General features: G+C 42.0%; 1 protein-coding gene across 12 annotated transcripts in view; it reads right to left on the bottom strand.

The window, feature by feature from the left end:
• Window positions 1-13,284, bottom strand: part of CADPS (calcium dependent secretion activator) — a 374,844-nt gene that overhangs the window by 80,115 nt on the left and 281,445 nt on the right. For 7 of the 12 annotated variants that reach the window (XM_040454550.1, XM_040454553.1, XM_040454552.1 and 4 more), the window contains 2 exons: window positions 6,835-6,981; window positions 3,290-3,445 (listed from right to left, as the gene is read on the bottom strand). In XM_040454550.1, the coding sequence (XP_040310484.1) occupies window positions 3,290-3,445; window positions 6,835-6,981 (303 nt within the window). The remainder of the gene's footprint in view (window positions 1-3,289; window positions 3,446-6,834; window positions 6,982-13,284) is intronic. The other 5 variants (XM_040454556.1, XM_040454561.1, XM_040454558.1 and 2 more) reach the window with 1 other exon arrangement.

Below are 13,284 nucleotides of genomic sequence, written 5' to 3'. Positions count from 1 at the left end.
TAAGGACTAAAAAAATAAGATGGGTAACTTTGGGGAGGAAAGTTCAATTAGAAGGAGTGATATCAGGGGACTTCCAGTATATTTGTTTGCAATGTCTATTATTCTGCAGTATGAGTATATATTTTTTACAAGTGAAAATGGCATAATATACTTACCAATTCAATAGTTGTGTAATGGTAAAAGCTTAGAGTGACATAATTTTGACATAGGTCAAATTCTGATCCCAGCAATGTGCTTACTGCTCACAGGAAAAACCTAGTCTGCCGTGGCCAGCTGGTAATACAGGTGTGAGACTTAATCCTTGGTATCAGCATTGTAAAGGGGACCAGTTATATTGTAAAAGGTTTTAGAGAAGTGGGTCACATCATCACACGTCTTGAAAGAAAAGCGCCTGGCTAGTAAGTGGTTTTATTAAAGCTCCTTTCGTCCAATGTGTCTTTTCAGTATTGTTCACGGTCAGGTTCTGGAGATCATGCAGCCACCAGGAAAGCATTGCTTTAGGAGGTATTTGTAGCAGTTTTCTAACAGTGCATAGGAGGACCACACAGCTAGTTAGCTCGGGAAAGGATGCCAGCTTGCTAACACACCCTGAGTGCATGCAGGGAAGCCAAGTATAATTTCTAAGGTTGGAAGCCTAGTTCTTAAGAAAAAAAACTTAAAAAAAAAAAAAAACCTTAAAACACTCCTATATATTATATGATCATGTTAAAGATAAATGTATCTTGGCTCCTAAAGGCTCGGTGCACTGAAGTAGCTTTCTAATCATGATGATCATTTTAAGCTACGCTGAAAATACATCCTTTTCTGGTTTTGTGAAAAGGATGTCTGATGGGGACTGAGCTGGACAGGTCCCTGTGCTGATCTGAGGCCTGCATGCCAGTTCCGGCCCAATTTGAGAAGGGGAAGGGCTAAATTGCTCCCTTACAAGGAAGTCACCGGCTTCTGTTTCCACAGGAGAACTGTGCACGGCCCTGGGAGGGTGGGGCTGTGCAAAGGGGGAAGCCAGAGGCAGAGTTAATATGACTTACGGGGCTCCATAGAGCAACGTGCCAGGGACGGCGCAGTCACTGAATCTACATGACTCTCCTTGAGGGCAGGGTTAGGGGGCAATGTGTTGGTGAAATACGGTATCTGATATAGACTAGACTGCAGGCTCTGTCACGCCCATCGAATGAATGATTTAAACTTCTTAGAAACTTGGAAATGAAGAGCGCCTGATTGAAACTTTTGGATGTCGCATATTTGCATGTATGAAATCATGTCCTTATGTTGATGTCCTTCTAGAACGAGGGCCATCGATTCTGTCCCAAAGAGGAAAGAAAGCCAAAGATCTAGGCTCTACTCATGTGGATTCTATGTCTTCAAATATCCAAGGACTTTTTCGTATTTTACCCTCTGCATCTGGAGGTTGGGGGGTGATATTTGCACTTATATTTGCAGTTGTCTGCTTTTGTCTGGGGCCTTAATTGGAAGGGACATCCAGAAATTTAAGCATCCATCGCTGATGTGCAGGTGCAGTTGACTAACTTTTGTTAACGAAAGGTTACTTCACAGCTATGTACCAAACGTGACGCTGGGACCTGGGGGGCCAGGAGCTCAGAGAGAATCAGATAGACTCCCTGCCTGTGAGTGCTCCACACTCCTTGGGGTGGCTGTTCCCCAGAGATTTGCAGTAAGGGAGTCACTGTCTATCTTTCACATCCACATGTCTTCCTGTGGTCTCCCTACCCTACTCCAAAGACTGGCTTCTCAGAAGGGCACGCACATCTTTCTGTACAATCGTGTGCACAGACCAGACGCGGGTAAGTGTTCATTCTAATGTGCCGTAGCCCTGAGTACAGATCAGGAGAGAATTTTTCACCACAGGGGAACTGCCCCACAAGAAGGTTTTGGCGGAATGCTTTGGCCACACGAAAGGAACTGCTCTTCCTAAAACCGATAGAGGCCATGTAGGAAATGGCAGAATTTGAAATTCCCAGGAAACGTTTTGACCTTGGTTTTGAACAGTAGGTCTGCCTTTGGTTCTAAGAGTGCGAAGACAAGAATAAAACACAAAATGTGGGTCGCCAGGACTGTAAGCTTCCAGAAGTGCCATCAAACACCTGTCCAGACTCCCCACAGCATGTGGCTCCTTTTCTCATTCTTGCTGAGATGCTCACGTGCCTAGGACCGTGCTGTTCTTTTGCCCTTGTGGTTCCCAGTTTTGATGCTATTACTTCTCTTTTCTTCCTCCAAGATATAAAACTCAGATCACTCCCAGACAAACCCAGCCCCCGTCACCCACAACTGATCCATCAGCCAAACGACACAACATCTGGAGATCTGGAGTGGCCTAGGCTGCTTGTGGTCTCTCCTTTTTGTTTTGAATGGAGGAAGAATAATGGAACAATTATGAACTGGAAAAGGAACTTGGATGTGTGTCTGGGGACAGACAGGGTGATGATAACGATGTTAAACCAGAGGCATTTCATCTCTGTGTCTGATACACAGATATAGATACTCCAGGAGGGACGGGCTGTGGTGTCTTATTCTTCGATGGTATGCCAAGAATGTAGCACGGTGCCTGGCAGATAGGAGGAGCTAAACAATTTTTGCTGAATGGATGCATGTTGTTCTCGTTTTCTTCTCTTCACTTTCTCAGAACATTCTACCTGGGAGCTTCAAGTGCCGCATGCTCACCTCAATCCTATATGCCGCAGTGACAGAACAGGCAATTTGTAGGAAATCAAAATGGCCCCTGATGGATAACTAGTTAGATCTGGGGCAGGACAACTAAGAGTTGGCACACAGTAAGTGCTCAGTTCATGTATATAGACCGAATGATGTCGCTGAGGTCTTGCTCACGTTTCTTAAAAGGCATTCGATTCCCACTACCTGTACTGGATATGGCGGCTCCAGAGTGGCGTGTACTTCTCTTTATTTCATCTAGTTGTCCCCTCCCACATACACTTGTACCTTTAACAAATATTTATTAAGTAAATACTTTGTGTCAGATGCCGCTAGATACCAGGGATACAGAGCAGAATAAGAACACACATGGATCCTTCCCTCAGGGAGCTAAGTGAAGAAACTGGCTGCCATATTGTGTTGGGTTTGGGACAGATGGGTTTGGGGCGGGTGAACAGGAGCTAGACTTGGGTGGCCACCACTCTGGCTGACTTTGACGAGCAATCGCCTTCTCCCCTCAAAAATCCAAATTTCGGCCAATCAAATGAGGGGCCGCCTACCACTCCCCGAGTCAGAGGTTAGTGGAGAGGGCATGCAGAGCCCGTCCAGCCACTAGGCTTACCTTTTGACACAAGATTCAATCATGTCACTTGCCATCAGCTTCAGCCGTTGTTCTAGGTGCTTTCCAAACTCTTCTTCGGGCCAGTGCAAGTCCCGAATGAAGGTCTGAAGGGCATCGAGTTTCCAGAACAGATCTTCTGAAGTGCCTGATCCATTACTGGCAGGATAAAAATTAGAAAACAACAGTCACCCACCGGCCTTGGGTTCTGGAAAAGCTGACACAAAGACGACTAGGCGCTAGAAGGCTTAAGGCAAACAGTGGCTTCAACATACAAAACGACGCATGTTGGCGGTGGAGGTGGGGGCAATCTCCACCGGCAGATTTTGAGTTTTACCATACATGACTTAGTCTGCTTTGTTCGGCCAATCATTCCAGACCAGTGAGAAGTCTGAGGAAAGGTGTTGCCCCACCATGACCAGGAGAACGGTGTATGGTAAAAATCAGCCTTCTTTTAATAACCACATTAACACATGTGATGATTTAGATGAAGGCCACGAACCAGAGGGAGAAGTAAGTCTCAACAGATAATAACTACATGGCAACATGCAGTTATTAAAATTCAGGGTTTCATGCATTTCCCCAGCTCCCCTCCAGAGCGGAGGTCTCTTGGAGATTGCACAAGACTTTCAGTTTTAAAAGGACAGTGCTAACAAAGTGGTGAGCGAGGACCTGCTTTCTCTTTTGAAGAGCTGGAAAGAAACTGGGGTGACTCAAATCAAGACGAGTACACCTGGATACCTTGAGTCCAAGATTCTTGTTCAGTTTGGCTATTATTCCAATTATCATCGACCAGCCTGTTGCATAGACAGCCCCAGGACGAGGTGAGGTGTTGTGGGGGGAGGGGGCGATGAGCGGACACGGGATATTGGCAAAGCTTTAGGGCTCGAGACCTGAGCTCTTTTACCGTTGCACCACCTTACCCAGTCTCCTGTACAGATGGAGAAATTGGTCTTGATTCCTTTCTGTACAATGACGTGTAAGAAACTTTTACCTGGGGCATCCACGGAAAGCCTGTGTATGGGAAGTGCTCCGCCTCTCACCCTCTTGCCCTTCTCTGGCTGGCTTTCTCTTTGGTAACAGTCCCGTTTGGAGCTCTGAGGGGTGGCCACCCACCCCCCCTTCCTCGCATACCACTAATGCTAACACGGTAATTTATAAAATGTCCAACACACCATGCATTACCACTTGTTCTGACATCGTCTATAGAAACAGATGAGAGTGGGTGTTTCTATTGTGACAGATGCCAGCTGCATTGAATTAATGCTTCAGAGAGAAATATAGCTAGTGCATAAACGCATACACAGCTACTGTGGGGTGGGGAGGGGGCAAACTCCCAACATGCCAAGAGGGAGCCTATGGCCTGGACCAACAGGGTAATGTTTCCAAGGACAGACCAGTCTGAGGTCAGTATGTAGATGTATCTGACACGAAGGAGCAGGTAACATGGAAACACGTCCTTAAAATGAAAGGTGGCAAAGGAGGAAACCGGAATTATGAAAAGATATAGAATCAGGCATTTCCTGGTGAGCGATTGAGGATCTACGCCTTCTACTCAGATACTGCCGTAAGCACTGTTCAAAAGTGGGGGAATGCATTGTTTCTCCATGAAAGTTCAGCCTTCCCCCTGCTCCATCCTATGCTTGGGAAAAAGAAACCCCAACTTGGTCTAGTCTAAACCCCGTTTTGGAACTGCATGGTTGTATGTTTTAAATCATTAAGTACATATGAATGCAATAATTGGTATTTATTACAACAACATTTTGACACCCATCTGGTTTCAGAGTTTCAAAAAATTCTTCTGGGTTTTTTTTTTCTTTGAAGAGCTTATTATTAAGTTTTGACATGAGGAAAAGAATATTTTCTTTTTATTTTTAAGATAAACTGTTAATGTTAAGGCAATAGCACCAAGATTATTTTGATTGCTGAGCAGTTACCAAAATGTGTTCCCACTCATGCCTTAATTAATTGAATGGAGACCATTATCTGCTTTATTACAATGTCTTGATTCATATCTTTTCAGAAACAATGCCACGGAGCATGCACAAAAGAAGGTAAGAAAAGCTGTCAGATATTTATGTTTTAATTTTTAACAGATACTACCTAATCTAACTTTTGATAGAGTCATCTTAGCATGAATATGATTTACTTTTTGTAGAAGATTTTTTTTTTCAGGTATAAATTTTTGGAGGTCTTAGTTCATCGTTAAAAGAGAATCAGACACATTGACCATATATGATCGCATTGTGAACTTGTGAACGAACATAGTTTTTAAAAATGTTAGGCAACTCTGAAGCAGCCAAGTAGAGCGGTCATTGAACATCCAGTTTCTACCTGGATTATTGCAAAAATAAGAATGCCGAGGGCCATCTTGATAAATGTGATTTCGACATTTCAAAACATCACTGCCAGTTTCAGATCATTTTTTATTCCTTTGATACTAACACTTCCCTTTGAAAATGTGCCAATTTATTCTTTCAAGAAAAAGCTTATCTGGCCTATAATTAGCTGTGGTCTAAGAAAAGGATCAAAGGACGGAATAGAATCACTAAACTCTATTTCACTTATTAAATCATGCACATGGTTTTAATTTCCCTGAGATAGAATTTAGGGGCGTTGGATCTTCTTCTTGCAAAGGGAAAAAAAAGAGAGCCACTTGCCAAGCTAGAAGTGGCTGCATAACCTTGACCCTCTGAGCTGCTGCCTTTAAAGGGGTGGCTAGGCCTCCAAAAAAAAAAAAAAAAAAAAAAAGACAAAAACAACAACAACAACAACAAACCCCATGCGTTCCTGGCATTTGTATGGATGAATGTAAAGAATGGTCCTATCCTCAGACCACAGATGATACAGCTACCAAAAAATTTAATTATCTGTTTTTCGACTCTTGCATTCTCAAATTTAGATAGCTTCTTGCTACCTAGATCCCAATGCTCCATATTGTATTTTGACCTTGGAAAGTATCTTTACATAACATATACATTACTAAGGCTTGATCCATTCAGAAGTTTTCATTTAGCCCTGAACATACTGTTACTATATCCTGCCATTTGCTGACACCCGAAATATGCTTTTCGGTTTAAACAGACTCTAGGAATTTTTTATTTAAAGAAAACCCCAGCTTCTAGGTAAGTGTGCTTCCCTCTTAGATTTGGATCAGGCCAGAGAGGACTGGCCAGCCCATCAGAGAGGTTTCTTGGACTATTTTTGAACGGATAACTCCCAAAGTCACGGCACTCTAATTTAAAAAAGAAAAACAACAACAACAAAAAACATGGGCAGAATCTTTTTGCAAAAGAATTCAGGAAGTTAAACGTAGTCCTCAAGCGTTCAGTGGGCGTAAGACAAATTGTTAGTGCTGTATATATAGCAAACGTCTTACAAACACGCTGTGTGCCAGAAATAAACAATATTGTCTCCGTATGATCAGCAAAATATGTCTAATTATCCATCTCCATCTCTGTTATATAGGATGTATAGAAATAAACAATACATATCCATGCCAAGATCACTTAAATTTAAATTAGATCTAATGTGAACTGAATACACACTCAGCATCATATATAGCAGCCATCCATGACGGTGCCGAAAAAGTAGGCATTTGTGGGATGCCTAGAGGGATGTTAACTGGTAGATTTGGTACTTTGGGAAGGTTCACATTGGGTAGGTTCACATTGGGTAGGTTACTGGTTAAACTCCTGTGGAAGAAACAGACAGAAAGAAAAAAATACCATCACAGTGACAATGCAGATGCGGCAGAAGCACATGACAGTTGTAAATAAATTGGCCAAGTTCACAGCAAGACAACAGGGGAAACGCAGGCCACACACTTCAGAAGACAGCTCACGGATGGGGTGTTGTGGTACAGCTCAGTAGTCAGAGAGAAATGACAAAAGTTAATGGGAAAAAAATTAACTACAGAGTGACTTAAAAGTGTGAAAGCTCACAGACACCTATACACAATGATCACATTATAGAAATGCCTTTGTGAGGGGGCTCTGGTTCCCAAATGCACTGCCGTGAGAGTCCAGAACTTGTCTGATACTAAGGACATGAAGTGCATGGAATACTTGGCATCGGTGGGGTGGGGGCTGCAGGGGAAGTGACTGAGACCGATACAAATGGTGGCATACTTTCCTTTTCTTACTTTTATTCGTAAATTATTTTTGAGGGAGGCACATTTCTCAAGTCAGATATTAGATCCAAGGCAGAATGGGAAATTGACCCACTTGAATGCATACTTCCCAACTGTTACTTCTGAAGACAGGTATATGTAACATGGGGTGTCCTAGTTGAAAGCAAAGACGAAGGGATTGTACCAAGAAGAAGGATTAGCTCTGAGTCACTGTACAAAACACTTAAAGAAACTTGCTCTCCCAAACTGAGTCCAATTAAAATGGAGAAATGTTTATACACCTAAAAAGACACCTAGGAAAAGAAAGTTCACCTCTAGTTCAAAATTCTTGGACCGTAAGTAGATTTGAAATGTGGCCTCATGGGGCACCTGGGTGGCTCAGTTGGTTGAGCGTCTGACTCTTGATTCAGCTCAGGTCATGATCCCAAGCTCATGGGATCGAGCCCCACAGCGTGCTCCATGCTGAGCATGAAGCCTGCTTGAGATTCTCTCTCTCTGCCCCTCTCCCCCACTCACTCTCTGTCTCTCTAAAACTAAAAAGAAAAATGTGGCCTCGTGTTAGAGCGGTCACACTTGGAAGTGAGATAAAAACTGGAAGAAAGAATGCAGGGTTTGGGGGGGCACTGGGGATGTTCTGTTTCTTTGTGTGATTATTATAGGGGCATGTTCGGTGTGTGAAAGTTCACCGAGCAGTGTGTTTTTCTGCAAACTGTTAAAATTAATGGAGAGTTAAAAACGTGACCTTGCATCAGCTTCTTGTTTTTTGAACGGAGATTGATCAACTGACATGATGAAGGAGAGACGGATGACCTTACGAATAAAGAGAGAAAATAAAACAAAACAAAAACCCCAACTCGAGTCAACCGTATCTCTGCGGAGGGACTGTGGCATTTACTGCTCTTCGAGCTGGCACCGTGTGCCTCTGTAGTGGCATTTTAAGGGTGTTCCATCCAGCCAAAGTCACTGGCACGGTAGAGCCCAGCCTAACTCTGCATCTGAGAGGAGCCTTCCTGTTTAAGTGGAGTTGACAGAACTTTGGCAGAGGAGTTGAGGGTTTCTTTTTGGATCTTGCAGAAGAGCAAGTTTTGCCAAAGCAGATCTGCCCTGGGCAAGCTGTGTTTGACTAACAGAACCCTTGCAAGGGTTGGGGCTGCCTGGGGGCAAGCCTCCTGATAAGTCAGAAGTCCTGGGCCCCACGGAGAGTCAGGACATCTGCCTCCCTCTAGAAACAAGTTACTCTTTCACAATGGCAATCCGGATGGAAAAACCTAGAATGCAAAATATCAAGCTAGCGTTTTTTTCCTTAAGGGAAACAGGTTTGTCTCATAGGTTTGTCCTCTGCACTTCACGTTTTGGGAAAGTTAACTCGCTTCTTTACTTGGAATGAAAGGGTGCCCTTCTAGGAATGGTCAAGAGAAGAGTAGCTAAATATGACTATTAGGTAGAAGAAACAGTGGAACTTCTTCCTTGATGCTTCTCTGTTTCACAGGAGAATCTGCCTCTGAAGTCAGTCCCTGGTGGCTCTCAGACTTAAACACTGCCATGTTACAAAACTGTTCGCGATTTCCATTAAGACATGTGTAAGCCTACATAAGCAAATGTGATCATTAGATGATACACACACTGAATAATGATCAAGGAATTAGGAGATCTTTAGAGATGGCAGCCTGGCAAGTTAAAATGTCAATTCTAAGCAAATTAAAAGTAGCTAGAAATGAATAACATACAGATGTATGCAAAAGCAACTTAATTTAAACATATTAGCGGATGGTGGGTACACAAATTAGAAATGAACTTTGTTTTGCATATGCAAATTTGAAAAATACTTATATTAATCAAAGCATATTGTATTTGTAAAATATGACATTTTGGCTGGATTACTGCACTGGACTCGTAGAAACATTTCCTTCATGTGACATACTAGAATGCTCTACTTTTAAAAGACTGAAACATGCTTGATATTTCTGCATTCAGCAAAATAATATAGTGTCGTATTAATGTTACTAATATTTCACTTGGATATTAATAACTTGTATTAATAGTCAAAGAGGCAATTCCAAGCATAATATACATGAGAAAAGGGTGAATTTTCTAGTAGCACTCAGGTCAGATCAGGCTCCAGGAGCCACTGATGGGGATAACAAATTGCCCTTTAGTAACTACCTAAAAACAAGTCCATCACAGGCCTCTCTGTGAGAATCATAATGGGACATCTCTGGATACTATAAGAGGTGTGAATTGTAATCACAACAACTGATATATGTCAAAAATGAGACTCATTCTGGGGCATCTGTCTGGCTCAGTTGGAGGAGTGTGCAACTCTTGATCTCAGGGTCATGGGTTTGAGCCCTGTGTTGGGTGCATTTACTAAAAAATAACCTTGAAAAAAATTAGACTCATTCATTTTAGGGATTCTGCTAAAAAAAAAAAAAGGGTAGCTCCCATTCAGGTCAAAGGGACTGTCCCTGGATCACTGAATTAAAAAAATATCATCTGCTCTCTCTCTTTCACATGGATAAATGTCACAAATGTGCATGCCTCATTTCTATGGATGAACAACCAGAGGTAGAGACATCTCTTACTTCTGGAATAAATTCTAATCAAGACTGTGTCTCTATGCAGAGAGGATATGGTTGGGTCTTCTCTCAAAGACTTCTGGATGGGGTTAGACTTGAGATTCAGAATGCCTTCCACTTTATGAGCCATTTGTTGCATGAATCTACATAGTACATCTTGTCTTCTTTTGGTGCTCTGGACACTAAAGCCTTTCTCCATGATTATCCTTAGGTCTAATCCCTGGCTTGGGATGTGGGCACTCTTTGATACCTTCCTATAGTTTAGAATGATGTTTCCCAACCTTTCATTCATTATCACCACCAGGCCCCCAACTGCCTTCCCCGTGAGAATTTCATACCACCAATGTACTGTGTATCTGTTTATGAACTGTATGTAGACCTGTGCTTTATACATATACATAACAAGAGTAAAAATTTTTTTGCCCCTCTTCCCTGCCAAGAACCAATTTTTACCAGTCTGGGAGCTATGAAGCCCCTGTTTGAAAAGTATGACCTAGAGAATAAAGTTCTAAACTTCATGGGATTTTAGAACCTCCCAATCAACTTTCCAACCTTATAGCTTGCTTCCTTCCTAATCCATGCTGGCCCAAATCAAACATTCACCGTTTCTACTTCCGCCATATTTCTGCATTTGCTTATGCTCTTTCCCAGCACTTACCCCTCTGGAAATCTTACTCTCCAAGCCATTCCCTTTGTGACTCCTCAGTTGAGATTTGTTCCCCTCTATTCCATGCTTTCATCACACTTTGTTATGCTATTTCTACATTGGTAAATATTTAAAGTCATTTTTCTTGTGTGTATGTTGCTCAGACCCAGCTAAATTGAGATCCCAGACCAGGGGATTATATCTTTCTCTCTTTCTCATCCCCACAGTTTCTCTATTGTATCCTTGTAATTTGCAGGCTGTATAGTTCCTTAATAAATGTCAGTCAATAAATATTTATTGAGCACCTACTGTGTCCCCGGCTCTGTTCTAGGTGCTAGGGAGGCGCTGGTGACCAAATGTGGATATGGGGTGAATATGGAAAATCACATTTTCCAGAATGCTTGAAAAAGTCTTGGGTATTCAAAGTCTTTGTTTTACAAAGGAGGCTAGTGAGGCTCAGGAAAGTCATCTGACTTGCCCAAGGTCACCCAGCAAGTTAATGGCAGAGTCAGGAGTTCAGTCTCCTCTCAGTCTAGTACTTTTGCATTTCATCCCAGGTCACCTACATGTCGCTAAGGTGCCTTTGGTCTGACAGTTCATTAAGATATTGATATCTTTGACAATCTGGAAAATGAGGTTATTTAAAAAACACCTTTCATATATACATCTCAGGCAGAGAGAGGTAGAGTGCATTCTGAGAAAGGAGAAACCCAGATTTTTCAGTGTGCATATGTCAAAAATAGTGTCTAGAGCAACCATTCAGAGCCCTTTTAACCTGAAATGGGTAACCATGAAGTGTGGATTCCCTGTACCTGGAGGTGTTTAAGTGGAGATTGAGACATGATCTGTCAAGGAAAAGGTGGTGTGGAGTGGGTACATAGTAGTCCTGGGGAGCTTCGGATTACTTGCTTTCTAAGTTTGCTTCCATGCCGAAGGCCACAATGACTTGACTAACAAGGAGCCAACTCTGAAGAGCTGGTAGAAAGGCTGCCCAACGTCAGTGAGAGCCAAAAGCTCATATTCAGGGCTGCAGGGAGAGTTGGGGACAACCTTCCCAGCAATACCCCTATGACCTTTCCTAATGGACACCCATGAGGGCGCTATGGGCTCTAGCTTGAGCCTATTCTTGACAGGCTGACGGCCTTCCGTTGTGGTTATAGAAGCGGTACAATGACATTTTCCACAAATGCATTGAGATGCTGATCATGACGGTTATCTGGCTTAAGGGACACAGAGATGCAGCAACCCATTCTCCCTTGCAGAGATGGAAGGCCATCTTTCTAGAGAAAAGCAGCACTAGAACTTGGCAATGTTTATCAAGTAGCTTCAGTTGTATCAAGCTCAAAGGATTATATTTCTGGTTTATTTTGCAGGTCTATATTTTGAAATAAGAAAATCTGAAGAAGAAAGAATACTTCTGTTTTTAGCAAACTCAATATATCAGTAGTATTTTCTTTTCAGAGTGCTGTTTTTCTTTAATAACTTGAATGTTAGTTTCTCTTGCAGTAAGCTTTACAATGCATTTCTCAGTCATTTTACCTATAATCAGGTGCCTGTAATCACAACTTTTGAAAAATGAAGAACAGAGCTATTTGCATATAGCAATTATTTGAGGGAAAGGCTGTGTGTATGTATTGTCTGTGTGTGTATGTGTGTGTGTGTGTGTGTGCGCGCGCGTCTGTGTGTGTGTGTAATGGAGGAACATGTGGTAAGATTAGAGAAGGTTGTACAAACTGAATCTATTTACCTAAGTCAGTTTCTTGTTCTTGAGTATGCATAATAATAATAATAATAATAATAATAATAAACATCCAAAAAGAGCATTCTTTACTTGGGAAAAAAATACAAAAAGGAAAATGAATCTCTGCTTCTTCACTAGTGGTCAGATAAGAGTTTGTACTTTCTCTTCATGTGATAGGAAGTATAGAAACACTCATTGTTAGCACATAAAAGGAAGTCCCAAGGTCTTTTTACCCTTCATTTTGTGCCGGCCATTTCTGCAAATCTGTCATAGCACCCACGTTCTGTTTACAAATCAGCTAATAAAATGTGTGTGGTTTCAAAGAATTGTAATTTCATGTATGTTTTAGTTGGCACTTCCAAATGTGTCCATATACTCCAAAAGGCATGTACTATTTACCACGAATTGAACAGACCACAATCACGGTCACTAACCAAGAGCACAGTTTGACCCGCAAAATGCTACTTGAGAAGAAAAAAAAAAACATCTACATAAAACATTCCCAAGCTATTATTCACAACTATTCATGCTTCCCTAATGGTCAGATCTTTAAATTACTGATCCAAGAGTTCAAATTTTATTCTTTTAATCATTCAAAAGAAATCCCCAACAAAACCCTCCCTAACACGTCCATTTGTGAAAGTCATTTTGATTCTACCTTTATTTCTTATGTTATCGAGAATATTTAATGCTGTAAGAGGAATAACAGATATCTGCTTGAAGAATTTAACAGATTATAAAATGACGTCAATGACATTCTCCCAGAGCTTCATGACAATTCTCAGATACCGGGTAGGGACATTTTAAAAAGTCAGTTTTGGGGCGCCTGGGTGGCGCAATCAGTTAAGCGTCCAACTTCAGCCAGGTCACGACCTCGCGGTCCGTGAGTTCGAGCCCCGCGTC

Source organism: Herpailurus yagouaroundi, unplaced genomic scaffold (genome assembly GCF_014898765.1).
Source record: "Herpailurus yagouaroundi ecotype Mexico unplaced genomic scaffold, PumYag 213, whole genome shotgun sequence".
NCBI lineage: Eukaryota > Metazoa > Chordata > Mammalia > Carnivora > Felidae > Herpailurus > Herpailurus yagouaroundi.
The sequence above is the reverse complement of the archived record's forward strand: the minus strand, read 5'-3'. Positions and strand labels throughout refer to the sequence as shown.